This window comes from Colletes latitarsis, chromosome 1 (genome assembly GCF_051014445.1).
Source record: "Colletes latitarsis isolate SP2378_abdomen chromosome 1, iyColLati1, whole genome shotgun sequence".
Lineage (NCBI taxonomy): Eukaryota > Metazoa > Arthropoda > Insecta > Hymenoptera > Colletidae > Colletes > Colletes latitarsis.
The window spans coordinates 54,061,304-54,076,928 of record NC_135134.1 but is presented as its reverse complement, the minus strand read 5'-3'; the positions used below and the strand labels follow the sequence as shown (position 1 = coordinate 54,076,928).

Here is a 15,625-nt window from a genome sequence, read left to right as displayed (position 1 = left end):
TCGCAAGATTTGCCATTTTCCAGCAAGTAAAGTTTAAGTTTGGCGTCCAACACCCCACTGTGCTACGTTTCGAGATAAGATTTGGCGAAGAACGACGCGCTCCGACGTTCGAGGAAAACTGCGATTATTCGCGGCACCGGAAGCGAGCAGAAGTTCGTTCGAACAACAGCCGACGAATAAAAGCTCCGTGCAAATCGGTTATCGAGATAAACTCGTATTCCTTTCGATTAAAATCTTTTGTTCGTCGTTCGAAATCTTCGTCCACGCAAGAATTTTGCCCGCCTCCGCGCTGAAAAACGGTGGATTCGAACGCGTTCGTGCGCAAGAAACGGAAAATCATCGTGGTCACGCTTTCGCGACGCAAATTGGCCGTTTCCGAAGCCGTGTTTTTCGTGTTTTGCTTTCGAATGAAAGGGAAGGAGAGGACAGAAAACGAAAATCAGAGCAAAGATGGCGGCTAACGTCGAAGCTGCCGCGACTCGTCCATTGTGCGCGAACCTCGCGATCCTCGAGGAGAACCTGAAAGCAGGGCTTGAAAACTCTTATAATATAGGTTTTAGGTTCTTGGGACAGTCACCAAGAACTTTTATTCTGAAGAACTGTTGCAAAGAACCTACATTTCAGATTGTATCTATTTAAGTTAAATTCTTGCATCGGCCCTCGTATAGGTTCTCCGACCTTTTAAGTTTTATATAAGTTCTGAATCTATTCGCGAACAAATAAGTTGAAAGTATACGATTAACATTAGTTGTACGATCCTTCGTTTTTGAGATAATTGAATTCGAAAATTCGTCGAATACTCGATACGATTTGTCCGACGTGTCTGCCCATTGCTCGCTATTTCTACTTGTGCTGACGGTTTACGCTACATAGATTTAGAAACTATACGAGAACTCGTGCCAGAACTTTAACTTAAACTATACTTTCACTTGTAGGTTCTGCGTAACAGTTTAGAATAGAAGTTTTTCGTGGCAATTTCGACCAGAACCATTTATTTAACGTTTTGAAACGATTATGTTCGGGGCTTTCTCAAGCTCTGCCTAGAAGATCGGCTCGCAAACGTTTAAATTTCGCGCAGTGCTCGACGAGGGAACCGAGAAGAACGATACTTTGTAAGCCTAAGCGACGCTGGGCGAATGTCACGCATATTACATATTACGCATTTTCGGATAAATCGGTTTTGAACTAAGACGTAAGGTTGAGGGAAGTTCAGGATTAGAGTCTAGAATGGAGAATATCCTAAGTCTCGTACGCAGTGATCGTCGCAGAAAAAAATACAATCCTTTAATAAATAACAGGCAAAAAACCAACGCGCAAAATTAACTTAATCTTTACGTTTCTTATCTGTACGCATACCATACGATTTCCTTTTCCTCGAAGAACAATAAATAAAATTCTTGCGGCCGAGAATGACGCGTTTGCGGAACTCTTTCGCGCCTTTATTCGATTACTGTGGTACAACGTGCACGTCCTTCGAATTTTACGTTTATAACAAGAATGATAATAATAATGATAGCAATCGGTAGCAACGTTTCGTCGGGCACAGATTCACGGAGAAGGCGCTGCTCGATTCGAACCAGAGACGAGCATAATTTTATTCGTTCTGTACTTAAAATTTTACGTTTATTTCAACGAGTAATGTTTACCTTCGACTCCTCGTTCGAAGTTTGATCCCGAACAAAAATTTGCTCGTCTCTGTCCTTTGAGGCGGGAGAGAAATAGAGGAGAAAAGAAATTCTTAGGAACGCGGGCACGTACGGCGGAGAACGAAACGTCAAAACGAATGACTAAGAGTTTCGGCATGACTCGACTAACGGCAATTACTCGACGCGAAGATCGATGGGAGATACCGATGGAAGATCTACCAGATCCCCCGCCGTTGATTACAAATGCTAATTTATGATTTCTTCGCGCCGAGTACTTCGGTATCTCGTTCTCTCTCTTCCCTTCGCGTTGACTCCTCGTTTCCATTTTTTCTCGTTTCTGTCATCGACCATTCGAGCGAATCTCGCAAATGTGTGAAATAAAAGCGCGACGAAACCGAGTTACCCGATCCGAACTTCGTTTTCCGTCTGTTCGGTTCGTTCGTTCGGGAATTCAACCCTTTGCGCTTCGACGTTTCGATATATGGCAACAAATTTGCCCGCTTCTATGTTCGTGATCGCGATCTGTGCATACTCGACTTTGTCATTCAAGACAACTCTAGCGCAATTAAAAATTTTGAAGGTTTTGCGCCGAGGAACAATTCGGAAGATTCCTGTTGAAAAGTGCAAAGGGTTGAGCGCGGTTTGAAAAGTCAGGCGGCCTCGATTGTTCGGTCAAGCAACGTCTTCATCGCGTCTTTGGTTCATCCCCCATTCTTTTCTGCTCTGGCATGTTCCCTCGAGACGCTCGGCGTCTCCTCCACGTTTCACCGTGGCCCTCGCGAGAGACGCTTCGCGTCGTTGATGATCGCGTTCGAATCCACTCCGCCCCGTCGAGAATCGAATAACAATTTTCCGTTGCGCGTCGATCGTGCTCGAAAGATAGCCTCGACGAAAAGGAATAATCCGTGGCTCTCGGAGTTTCTAATATCGAACGACGCGTCCCCGTTTCGTTCGGCCCGAAAGTTCTCTGGCATCCAAGTTTCGTTCGTCCAGTCGATTCCCACGCGTCGCAACGACACAAGAAAAATTTAAGCTCGCTCGCGTTTCGAATGAAACCGCATAGTAATTGACGTCAACCCTCTGCTGCATGCATTTCAGAAAGAGAACTAAATAACAAGGAAAAAGTATCGGGCATGTTGTACGATAGAGCGTTAAGGGGGTGTTCTTCGAAAAAGTCGATCGTTCTTTCGTTTTTAATTTGTAAATTTAATCTCGCGTTAGAATACTCCCTTAAGAGGAAATGATCGGCAGTCCGAGCAATTGCTTAAAACAACTATCGAAAGGGGTGTTTAGTAGCTCCGTTCGAGTATCGTTCTTTCCGATTAGTTCGTTCTTCTCGATCGCCTAGTTCGTTTGTTCCCTTAGTCGCGCGCGTCGCGAGTCCTGGGCGATCGCTCGCGATCCAGCGCGGGGGAAATGTGAAGACATCGGTTCACGGTCGATTTTCTAACGCGTCGTCAACGACGTTTTCGCGGTATCCCGTCGAAGGGCGAAGGAATCGTTGGTTCCGGTCGAGGGACGGGCAAAAGAGTCCTTCGCGCGGATCGTGCGAGCGTTACCGAGCGGGACTCGACTGCGCGTGGCTCGAATCGAGCGTTTTGCTCGACGATCGAAACTTGGTTGGACCACGGGACGAGACGGGAAGCGACAGTATTACGCGGAAGCTAGCTGTCGCCAGACAGAATGTCACATCGTGGACATGTACGGCCAGTTGAAGCTGCTACCGCTCAACAGCATGTCCCTGATCAACGTCTCGATCGGCGTTTTCCCGACCAGTCTAACGAAGAACAGCTGCTCGATCACTTGCGAGGACACCGTTCTTAAAGATGGCAGCCGGAGGAGCAGCTTGCCGAACCTCGTCGGCTGATTCGGGTACTGAGTCCTGCAGTATTCTTCCAGGGCGCACTGAGACTTCTCCTGAAGGGACTCGATGTGCGCCACGTCCGACAATCCGCAAGCATCTGCAAAGGAAACGCCAAAAGAACCTCGTTAGTTCAGCTGCTCGAATAAAAGGGCGAATTGATATACGATGAAGCAAGTTAAGATAGAACGTGCAGGAAGTATACGATGGGCGTAGTAAATATTCAGTTAAGGAGTGTGTGAAGTGATTCGTGAAACAGCAGAAATTACTAGCTACGCATTAAGCCTCGTTTAAAGGAGATTAATACGTCGCAGTAAGAATTTACATTTTCTCACATACGATTAATATAGTTAGAGTTGCCATAAATTGTGCGATAATGATGTTACGGTTGAGTATACAGATTAATTAATTCAAGGATTGGTGGGCAGCTTGAGAAGCTGTTTAGTATTGTGCATTGAAAATAGACAGGTCACGCCAGTAATTCCGTGCTTTTTTTTTTTAATAAAATTAAATCGATGGATCTGTAAACACGATCGTAATCGTGATCAATGATTGTAATAAGATCATCCATCTTGCAGAAAACATATCGAAGAAATTTCTTCTGCTCCCATCCATCAAAGTTTGCGTCACTGTTAGGCTAGTTAGATGTAACTGCAGTTAGTATTATTTCCGTCTGTCATAGCTTATACGAGATTTAACGATCTTGGATCTAATCAATCTGGACCTTCAGGAATTAATGATTCACTTTATAATGATAGTTGAATATTTTTTAAAGATACATTATCGCGCGATAGTAATAATATTCGTATAATGCTTGAACGTCCAAGTGTAGTTTTAGAACAACAAGATCGTCTGCTTTGAATTGCTCAGGAGTATTCCCATGAATTCGCTGGCTAGATTAATGAGATCCGCCCTTTCCCCCAGGCCAATTATACGTAGAACTAAACATGGCCATAGCGACCCTAGCAATGGAATCTGCTGCTTCGCAAACAACCTTAGTCGCAGGGTAGATCTTTCTAATTAAAAAGAATCGTTTCGATGGAGTACTCGAATAAGATATATGTAATTTTTGGACCGATCGCAGCGATAACGAGATCGTGGTCGACAAGGTCGATCGACGGGGGGAAGTCGAATCTACGTTACAAATGTCACGGTTCGAAGGATCGTAATCAAGGCTCGCGGAAAGAGTCGTCGGCAGGAGCATTTTAAGGGGCGGACGGGGTTGCCGCAAAAATCGCCCTCGGGCGAGCAGACACGCAGTGGAATGAGACTCGACTCGACTCGACTCTGACTCCTGGAGCCGTTGGAATGCGTGCCAACTAGAGAGACGCTGCAAATGTCGGACTAATTATGCGGGGTGTCCCTGCCGCGCGAAACCTTCTGCCTTCGCTTTATCCGTCACCATTGTTTTGCAACCCCCGCTGCGGAATATTCGTCGCCACCCTTTCTTTCTCGGCATCGACACGCTCGAACTGTCGCCTCGGCCAGTGGAAAATACCCCGACCGATCGAACTTGGCTACCAGAACCGATCGACTCCGCGATCTCGGAAGTTCCTCGCGCTTTTCTCATTACCTCTCGAGCGATCTATCGATGATATATCGAGCTGCTCGTTAGCGAGAAAGGGAAAACACCTCGGAGAACGATCGCTTTACGGTTCTTAACGCGCCAGGTTGCTCGTAAAATAGATTATAGTTTTTAGACGGTGCTCGTAAATACGATCGTGTCTCGATTCCTTGAAAAATCAGTTACTAAATGCGAAGCTACGGTAGATTGTTCGGTTTTGTTGCGTTATCTGTGAAACGTCCGTTCTCCGTTGGTTGTTGGAAGCCAGCGAGCGTTCCCTCGGCGATTGTTCGTACCCGATCGACGGAGCTTCCTCTCGAAACCCCCCCACATAGACGTAGAGGTCTCTTTGGGAATGCAAATCGCATTATTTCCATACGTACGCGTAATGGGCCATTACGCGCACGTGGCGACCGCAAAGGAATTCGACGATAGCTCCTATCGCGACGTAGGCCAACCGCACGCGCGACATCCAATGCGACTCCGTGCATTGTCCGATCTCTGGCACGATAGATCCGCCTCGATAAACTTTGTCATCGGCGGCCGTACGATCGATGGAGTCGTTATGCTAATTCAAAGTTAATTTTTCGATTTTTTAAACCGTCGCGTTCGATTCTCGACGAGTTTCGACGTCGACGATTCTCATCGGTCGGTTCGATCGTGCCCAGAACCAGATACGTACGTATTAGTTTCATTTACGATCGAGGAGGGTTCAATTAAAGCAAACCGCAAGGAATCCGCCAACGCGCGACCAATAAACAAACCGTCGGATTGGCTCTCCGATGTCGTCAGCGCCAATTCACCGCATCAATTCGAATAATGCCGTTGAGTGGCGTCTCTGCTCCTCGACCCCTTTCCTCTTCGCCACTCGATCACGATTTCTCCTACCCCGTTCCGTGCGCGTTAACCGGCTAAATGCCCTGGCGCCTCGTTGACCAACGTCACCGTGAATTAACCGATTTTAAACTCCAAAGACTCTTTCTCCTTCTGCCTTGTTCCCCCGGGACCCCCCACCTCTCTTGGTCGTTCCGACAATTAACCCGCGAGCGAACGCGCTGCGCACATTTCTCTCAAGTTATTTATAGACGTGTCATCGAACGACGGTGGACGTTTCGTTGAAAGTTGTCGCAACCTACGGGGAACCTATCGCGAGAGCGCGAAGACTAGTGAAATTATTGCATGGAAATCGTAGCAATCGAGAAAATTGCTTCCAAGGAACGTACGAAATGTCGCGATCGTATTTATATCACCTGTCTTGGAGTTTGGTGCACGCGTTCACTTCGGTTGGAAGAATCGCGATTCGAAGGAAAGTTCTTCGAATCGTCCCTCGTTTCCTCGGCAACTCGGGGGATAGAGGTCGTTAATGCGAGTCGGTCGTTACGAGATGCGAATTAAGTACGGTAAATTATAGTTTGCGTGGCTCGCGTATCCCGCTCCGAAGAGCCGTTATCCGCCGCGATCTCGCGCACGGACGATCCTAATGAACTTCGCCTCCTCGTCGAGCGCTTCTTCCGTCGGGCGTTTTTCGCCGTCTCGCCCCGATCCGTCACCCGTTTTCCGACCGACGGAATTTTTCAACCGTCTATGTCTCGCCCCGAGTCCTGCATAATTTGCCAGGTTAATTTCACTTCGCGGCGAGCATCGTCCATTGTTGATCGTCCAATTATTAACTTGTAAATTAACGATATGCTAAAAAGTGTGCCCGAAGACAGGCGTTTCTGTACAGAGATTCAGACAGGCGCCATCGAAATTGCTCGAGGTGGGAGAGGAAATTGTTTAGGGTGGTAAAAGTTATCGCGTAGACAGAAACGAGTAGAAGAAGAAGGTCCGGTAAGGAAAGGGGGTGGCAGGGAGCAAATGAAGGGATAGAGAGAGTAGAGCGAGAGGAAAGAAGAGGCGAGAGAAGAGAAAGACAGTGGCAGGGATTCTTTCATGCCCTTCGGAAACGTCATATAGCTGTCGGGTGCCGCGGAGGCAATATTTCACGCCGGTAGGTCCGCCTGTCCTCCTGCCCCCTCTTCGTTCCTACACTTTTGAAGGAGTTTTTACGGAGTCTCTCGATCTTTAATCACAGCTCGACCTTCCATTGTCAGTGACGTCACCTCCGACTCCGAAAGGGTGTTCGGGGGATGCTTTGTGTCGAGCTGTGCCGATCCCTCTCCGCGTCATTTGTCTCTGGATGCCTTATTTGTACGCGCATACAGTGAAACGCGTCGCGGTCGCAAAGGAGACGGCAAGATGGAAAGATGGAAAACGGAAAGCCGGGTCCCGGCGATATCACACCGGCGCGGTCGCGAGAATGCCTAGATGGACGAGCGGATAAGCGAGCGGATCGAGCCACGCCGGGAACAAACCAAAGAGAAAAAGTAGTCGAAAAGCGGAAAGATAGAAGGCGAACCGGGGAAAAGGAGAAAAAGGGACGAGCCAGACACCAAGACCGGGTGAACGAGTCTACGCGTAATTCTGCCCCGCGATACGGATCACGCTGGTTAATGGGTTCCGATGACGTTTCGAATATTTTTACCAGCCGCGAGAAACGCGAAAACGCACGCTGCACGCCAACCAACGGGTTCTCCGATCGACAGAATCGAAATAAAATTAAAACTACGAAAGATAATCTGCTGCTCGTCGGGGTTACCTCAAATAGAAAGTTTTTTGACCTGTTGTCAACACGATGTAGTAATTCGTTGACTTAACGTTGAAAATCTGGAAATGACGGGGCATAATTTTGACGGTAGGGTCGTGAAATCTACAAGTCGCAAAAATTTTCATGAATCTTCTCGAGCGTACGGTTCTTAAGACGTTTCTTGCTCGCGAGGAGAATCGTTTCATCGATTCGTAAACCCGGGGGATTATCGCGAGAGGACGTAAGCCGAACGTAATATGGAACGCTCGGTTATACGAACGAAGAAAGAACCCGGGTATCGATCGTGTCTCGGAACAAAGTTGTCTAAATATTCAACCAAGTTTTCATCGTCGAGGTAGAGGAACGTGCAAACCACGACGATATTTTCGATGAACGATTCCGATATCGTTCGCGGTGAAATATGAAAGTACCATCGTGCACGAGCCGTGCAAATGCTGGCTGTTGGTTCAGGGGCTCGTTGTCTCGCAACTCTGACCAAACGTTTGACTCTAGAATGAAAAAATGTAGAAACAGGAGAGAGCCTCTGTCGATGTTTTACGTATTAGATATTATCGCTGGATACGCGTGTTCTTCGTTCGTAATGGCTCATCCAGATTGGAACAGGAGTTGACTAATGAGTTAATTAGAAAGCAAATCAATGACAGCGGGTTCAGATTGACCGAATTACAAAATCAGGTTACAGGTGCTGTTAGAAAATATAAGAGGAAAGGAACTAAAAACAAAACTAATGAACGATGGGGTACCAATTAGAAGAGAAAGGCGCTAGAAACACATAACGGAAGCGACACGTGAAATAATGAAACGTGATTTATCTAACGCAAAGCAATTCCGTGCTAACTGCTCCGAATATTGCTTTTCGAATATTATTATTTAGACGAGCTTTGTATATTTGCATTATTTGAATGATGGGAATCCTGGGGATGCATTTAAATAGTACACCTGTCATCGACTGATTCGGGTCACGCGTAATCGTTGCGGTTAGTGAAATCGAGGATCCTTAGAGGATGATTAATAATCTGCATGCATGTGAAACACAGGTACATATGCAGTAGCTCGTTTGCGATTAGTATGCGGTAGGGCATAATATCGCGTGTGATTATTTCAAGTTGCTTTCGGTCGAAAAATGGAAACTTTCTTTTAAGGTTGTTATCCTCCGTTAAACGTACTTCCTATCAATAATATAATGATTTATCGAACCGATTGGCTGGCACACTATCGTTGGACGAAACGATTGCTGACGTAACTCTTCGTTCATGCACCAGCCACGAGATAACTCGTGGACAACAGATCATCAGCTACGAAATAACTCATAGGCGGCAGTTAACGTGTTAGTAATGTATATCTATAATTCCCTCGTTTGCCGATAGGTCATATTTCACCGTTAGATGTGAGCTCGCAAATGAGGCTTCGAAGTGTAAAATTATGGTGTAGTGGGTTTCGCAATTACTGGCAAACCTGGAACGGTTTCTAACTGCAAATTAAGCCAAACGAAAATTGGACTCGCGTTGTTTTGCTTTACAGTCGTATCGGTCTTCGGACGAAATGCTGTCAGAGTACTTTCGGATCTAGTAGAAAGCGTTAAACCCGAGCAGCCGCGAGTGCAATGGTTCCATCGCAAGTTCTTACAAGTATCCGACAAAATATTCATATGATAATTTTTGGTTGCGTAAAAGTAACCGAAACGTCGAGGTGACCAGGCGTGAAATAAATAAATAAAATCGACGAGACGCCGAGGAGTGGAAGAGAAGAAAGAGCTGCTCGAGGGGTACAGACCCGTCTGGTTCGCAGCGAAAGGCACGGTTGTTGGGCCCTAAGGTTCGACGCCTAACCCGAGTGCCCTAATGGGATTGGCATTGTCGTCGTTAACATGACAATATAGGTCCTAAACGGTCCGCTTATAGGTGTAGCTATAGGTAGCAGCTACGGGGCACGTATGTCGATTAAATGCGTGTCGCGTTGTGGCCCGATGCGTACCAGCGATAGGGACGAGGCGTCTCGTCTCCAAATACGAGCCTTGTTATGATAATCGTTGCTCGCGCCCCCGTCTCTGTGTACAGAGCACCCATTATGCCCGCGAGAAACCGCCTGCTCCGTTCCCTGTTCTCTACATATTCTCACCTCGCCCCTGTCTTCGGAGGGATACACGAGTACCTTGCGCCTCTTCAACGAGAATACCGCCCCTCCTGCACGTCGATGACCTGGATATTGTCCGAAATTCGAGACTAATAGCATTTTAACTTTGAATTTCAAGCGAGATTGCGTTCGTTTCGGGACCAGTAATTAGGAAAGAAATCAACGCGATGCACGGTGATAAAATTTGTAAAAGATAAACGTATTTGACCGCCGGGACAAGCGGGAAGCCAATTTCGAAGCGATATCCAGCCGAATTACGAATCGAACGAGCAGAGTTTCGTTTACGCGACGCTATAGCGGATCGTGGACGGCTCCTGGGGCGCGGGTTGTTCGCCGCGGAACGAGTCTCGACGTTTTCGCGAAGCTGTCCGCCGTCGTCTGCGGTCGTTATCTTGAGCGCCGTCCAGAAGGAAGTTCGAGGCGCCATCGCGTACATCAAACTTATAATTACCGTCACCGGAGTGCTTTCACCGAGGAACGCCGCATCCCGGGGACTCCTCGTTCGATCGGAGTCCGGCAATTAAACAGTCGGACGACGAAGAAAACGCACGACAGCGCGATCGATCAACGACCGCCGGATGCTTTAATTCGGTCATGAATCGATTATCCTTCGAGTCTGGCCGGATGCTCCAAGGAACGACGAGTTGACGCTTCGGATAATATTAACACGCCGGACAGCCTACTTACGTATATACAGGGTGTTCGGCCAACCCTGGGAAAAATTTTAATGGGAGATTCTAGAGGTCAAAATAAGACGAAAATCAAGAACACTAATTTGTTGATGGAGGCTTCGTTAAAAAGTTATTAACGTTTAAAGTTCCGCCCGTACTGAATTTTTTTCTCGAAAGTGGATAGGATTTCGGGGGTATGTCTAATGACCAAAAATGATTGTAATTGACCCCCGCAACTGAATATATTTTTTTCAGAAAGATTTAAAATTTTTTTTTTTCGTCAAAAAATTTTAGACCTTCTCGAATTTTTTTCTCGAAAGTGGATAGGATTTCGAGGGTATATCTAATGACCAAAAATGATTGTAATTGACCCCCGCAACTGAATATATTTTTTTCAGAAAGATTTAAAATTTTTTTTTTTCGTCGAAAAATTTTAGACCTTCTCGAATTTTTTTCTCGAAAGTGGATAGGATTTCGAGGGTATGTCTAATGACCAAAAATGATTGTAATTGACCCCCGCAACTGAATATATTTTTTTCAGAAAGATTAAAAATTTTTTTTTTTCGTCGAAAAATTTTAGACCTTCTCGAATTTTTTTCTCGAAAGTGGATAGGATTTCGGGGGTATGTCTAATGACCAAAAATGATTGTAATTGACCCCCGCAACTGAATATATTTTTTTCAGAAAGATTTAAAATTTTTTTTTTTCGTCGAAAAATTTTAGACCTTCTCGAATTTTTTTCTCGAAAGTGGATAGGATTTCGAGGGCATGTCTAATGACCAAAAATGATTGTAATTGACCCCCGCAACTGAATATATTTTTTTCAGAAAGATTTAAAATTTTTTTTTTTCGTCAAAAAATTTTAGACCTTCTCGAATTTTTTTCTCGAAAGTGGATAGGATTTCGAGGGTATGTCTAATGACCAAAAATGATTGTAATTGACCCCCGCAACCGAAAATAATTTTTCCAGAACGATTTGAAATTTTTGAATTTAATTGTTAATAAGTTTTTAACGAAGCCTCCATCAACAAATTGATACACTTGATTTTCGTTTTATTTTGGCCTCTAGAATCTCCTATTAAAATTTTTCTCAGGGGTGGCCGAACACCCTGTGTATTATTTAACAGTGGATTTATGCACGTTATTGCAAATCTAGTTTCGTGGATCTAACATTAAATAAAAGAGAGCCATGAACGGATGAGGCACGCCGCGAACAGTTGACCTACTGTGTCAGAAAGAGAGGGTTTAGCAGAATTAAACGCAACCTGCTGAGTGCGTTGAGAAAAGTTACGGCAGTCGGTGAAAGGCTAAAGTTGTGTAATTTAGCAATTAACAGGTTGCGATCAATCGTGTTAAACGCTTTTGAGAAATTCAGCGTAGTAATGCATGCGCGACTCGCAATCACAGAGGACATTATCAGCCGCGTGCAATAACATTTACGTAGAACCGTTGCAGCGCCGCGATAGTTATGAAACCCAGATCGAAAAACTGGCACAGCATTCGTATAACTAATCGATCTTCGCGGGGCATAGAGCTTTTCAAGGACTTTGGGGAGAAAAGCAGCTTGTAAAGTAGGGCGAAATTTAAGGACGAAGCATCAGGAGTTTCGGAGATTGGATGGACCGTAGAATATTTATCAAGCCCTGGACAGAAATCGGTCTACGGAGCGGAATGGCGGCGGTTCTGGAAGAGACGCGAGTCCCAATGGCGGTGTGATCCGTCGCACACGTGGATACGCGACGGTGTCAGGAGAGAACTATAGGAAGAGAAGCCGCGAACCCTCTCAGACGGATTATGACACGCGGAAAGTTCACGACCTTTTGTCTGGCGTTACCCTCGATGGGCGAAGGCCGGGGGTAATCCTCTAACCGGGCCGTTATGCCGTTGTTGACATTTAGCCCCCGCGGCTGCTCTCGAAACCGGTCCATGGTGTTACGCGCGGAACCGAGACCGAGAAACCCACGGAACCAGAGAAAGACCCACCGGATTCTCGGGGAAGAAAAGAGACGGCCCGAAACGGGTCGAGCCGCCGTCTATTCTTCCATTTCGCGGGAATAGAGAGAGACGGGAACAGGAAGAGGAACAGGAAGAGGAGGGGCGCTACCGGGGGAAAAAAACTTGACCTTCGTAGTACCTGCCTCGATCTACCTGCGAACACGGGAGCGATCGAGACACAGGAGGGGAGAGACTGGTCGGATAGATGGGCAGATAGGTGGCAGTGTTAGGACGGGTTAGACAAAAGCGAAAAAGAACCATGATCGCGGGACAAACGGGTGTAACGCGAACCGTAATACGTGAACTCTGCTCGCTCGGAAGCCTACGTGGGACAGACTTATTCGTTTTTCGCGTCCAGGAACGTCCTCGACGTTTTCTCAGATTTTTTTGTCGGTCGAACGCGTTAAACGCGTCCAGAAGCGAACCGAGAGCCGCGAGCACCTTTGTTTTTAGCGGCAAAAACCGACCGACGACGGATTGCCGTGAATCATGTGCCGAGCATCGCATGCAACACGTCCGTACGTGAGAATCCTGTTGAGCGTTGTTTCGGGTAGCGAGTCGTAAATTCGCCCGACGCTCCGTAATGTACCGTGCGATGACTCGAATACACTATCTCCGCCACAAATTAATGCGATATAGCCGTATATTGAAGTATAAATTACGCTCTCGAGGATCGTTCGCACCGCGAACGGAGGGACTTTATGCGCAAATTCCGAATTCGTGGGAATTCAAGTTAACAATATTTAATTTTAATCCCTTGTCTAAACCTTACGGGAAGGATACGACGCGCGAACTTTTCTCGTCGACCTTCTTGCGTGCTCTTTAACCTTTCCACCGTCGTGTGGCACGTAGTTCGCGGCGCAACCTTCGAGATTTCGTGCCCTTAATCGCGCGAAACCACCCCTAGACTCGACCTTTCATCGGGCTCCTCTAATTTCGTTCGTCGCGCGAGGACGAATCCCATCAGCGTCGAGGCCGGCGACGAAACCGCGGAAGAAGAGCGAATGCCCGGTAATCCTCGATGTTTGCGGGATATTCTAGCGTCGAGGATTACCCGGCTGTACGTTTTCTCGCTTAAACGCGGAACGAAAGAGCGCTAATGCGAAAAAGCTAGTGCGCGGCCGAGTTTCGAGTTCCGCGTTTCTCGGGCTCTTTATAACGGATAAGCGGGATTTCGTTCCCGTTGCTCTCGTTAAACCGCTAACGACGCTTTTCACCGAAATCGCTGCACGCTTTTCGAATGCGAGGGACATCGTCGGTGCGTCGCGACGTCTCGATGACGGGGAAACGCGAGCCCGGTGCGCGCATAACGGAAGTCGAAACGGAAAACGTGGTTAGGACGACGGAAACGACGAAAATCAGGGGGAACCGACGATGGAAGACGGTATTCGGAATTCGCGTATTGTCAGAGATGGGATCAAGTATGTTGCAATTATGCTCGAACAGAATTTAATTATAATATGTCACGGAATTCTAAACTACTTGCAATTTGCTCCTTCTGCGTGGCGCTATTAATCGCGGGGCACTCTGTATATCTTTGGCTGACCGTTGCAATTACGCTCGCAATAACGCATCGAAAGCTCCGGGGCTCCGTGCGAAGATTTTCAATGAATTCGAAAAAATCTCGCGGCTACGAGAACGCTATATTTCTCGCTGGTGTTAGCTCGCTTAAAATATGCGCCGGTCGTTTGGTCTCCCCCTTACGTCAAGTACATTAATATGCTGGAATCCGTACAACATAAATTCTTACGATATGCTGCACTCGAGTCTGAATAACCCGCGTCACATAACGACCACAATTACGAACCTATCTCGGCGCAACTCCGAAATGGATACTTTGGCAAACGGAAGGAAAATCACCTATCTTTTATTATTTCTCAAGGTAGCGACGTTAACTGCAATCTAATGGTGGTGAAATTTCAATGCGAATGCAAACTCATCGAACGTGGAATTTTCTTTTCTCGACCCTATAATCGGGAGATCCAATCTTGTTAACGCATTGCAAAAGTTTCTGTAGGACCAGTGATTTTAGACGTGACGCAACCGCGATTATTTTTTTAAATAAAACATTCCACGGATATCCCTTTGTTGCAGCGCGGAATTATTGTTCTGGAAAGACAGCATCCCCCTGGTCGGAACGTTGAAACGCATTGTCTGTTACCGTAATTGCTGAAACGGCCAATTAATTGTACCATCGGCGTTCCAATGCGAGGCAAAAGGCCACGTACTATTTGCATTATCGTTGGAAAAATCTCCCCGATCGAATTCTTTCGGACGCGCGAGTCCGTCGCGAAACTATGAGAGAACACGCGGCCATTTGGCGGGCTCGAGGAGAACCCGCGTATGCGTGAAACCGAGGGTCCAATGCCGCGAGCAACGTCCTCCTACCGGCAATCTATTGATAAATTCACTGGCTACTGTAAACAATGCGGCAACAATGTCAATTATGCGGACGCCGATCGCGCGGCACCCGCGGTAATTAATTGAATACGAGCGCGCGACTTTGCGCCGTAATTAATTGCCGCGCCGAACCCTGCACGTGTGTACGCGTTTACGAACGCCCCCGCAACCGATTCCCCTCGAATCCTACTTCTTTTTAACAAATCCGAACCCACGAATCGCCATCGAATGTATCTGCTGGCTCGAGTCTTGAGATTTTTTTCATGAATTTTTCGAGGTGCTTCAAATCCCACCGTTGCATATCATTTTTCCCATTTATTCTTTTGAGTCGAGTTTTGCTAATATAATACCTCGACCAGAGTACGCCCTTAAACGTAAGACGGAGTTCGCAACGTCGGTGAAACGGCGAGGTTAAATAGATTCGCGTCCGCGAATCACGCGAAACACAGATAAAGGGAGAAAGGGAACTACAAGAGCAACCTCGAAACGTCGTTCAGAGTGTCGATGCCGAGCGGACAAAACCCACTTAACCCGTTCTGTGGCGCGTCAAAGAACCGCTCGAGCCCGAAACGTTCTCGTTCGCGACGACGATCCGTCGCGTCGCGCAGCGTCGAGCCAAAAATGGCATTACGCTCGCGGGGAAAGCAATTTCTGGACCGCGCCGCGAGAAAAAGATATCCTTCCTGGCTATAAAATATTCCGGGACGA

The 15,625-nt window shown here is 46.8% G+C and overlaps 1 protein-coding gene across 2 annotated transcripts in view; it reads right to left on the bottom strand.

Moving 5' to 3' along the window:
- Positions 1-1,476: 1,476 nt before the first annotated feature.
- Svp (COUP transcription factor 2) overlaps positions 1,477-15,625 on the bottom strand; it is an 88,113-nt gene continuing 73,964 nt past the window's right edge. For both annotated transcript variants that reach the window (XM_076779441.1, XM_076780267.1), the window contains one exon: positions 1,477-3,607. In XM_076779441.1, coding sequence (XP_076635556.1) covers positions 3,333-3,607 — 275 coding nt within the window. In that variant the 3' untranslated portion in view covers positions 1,477-3,332. The remainder of the gene's footprint in view (positions 3,608-15,625) is intronic.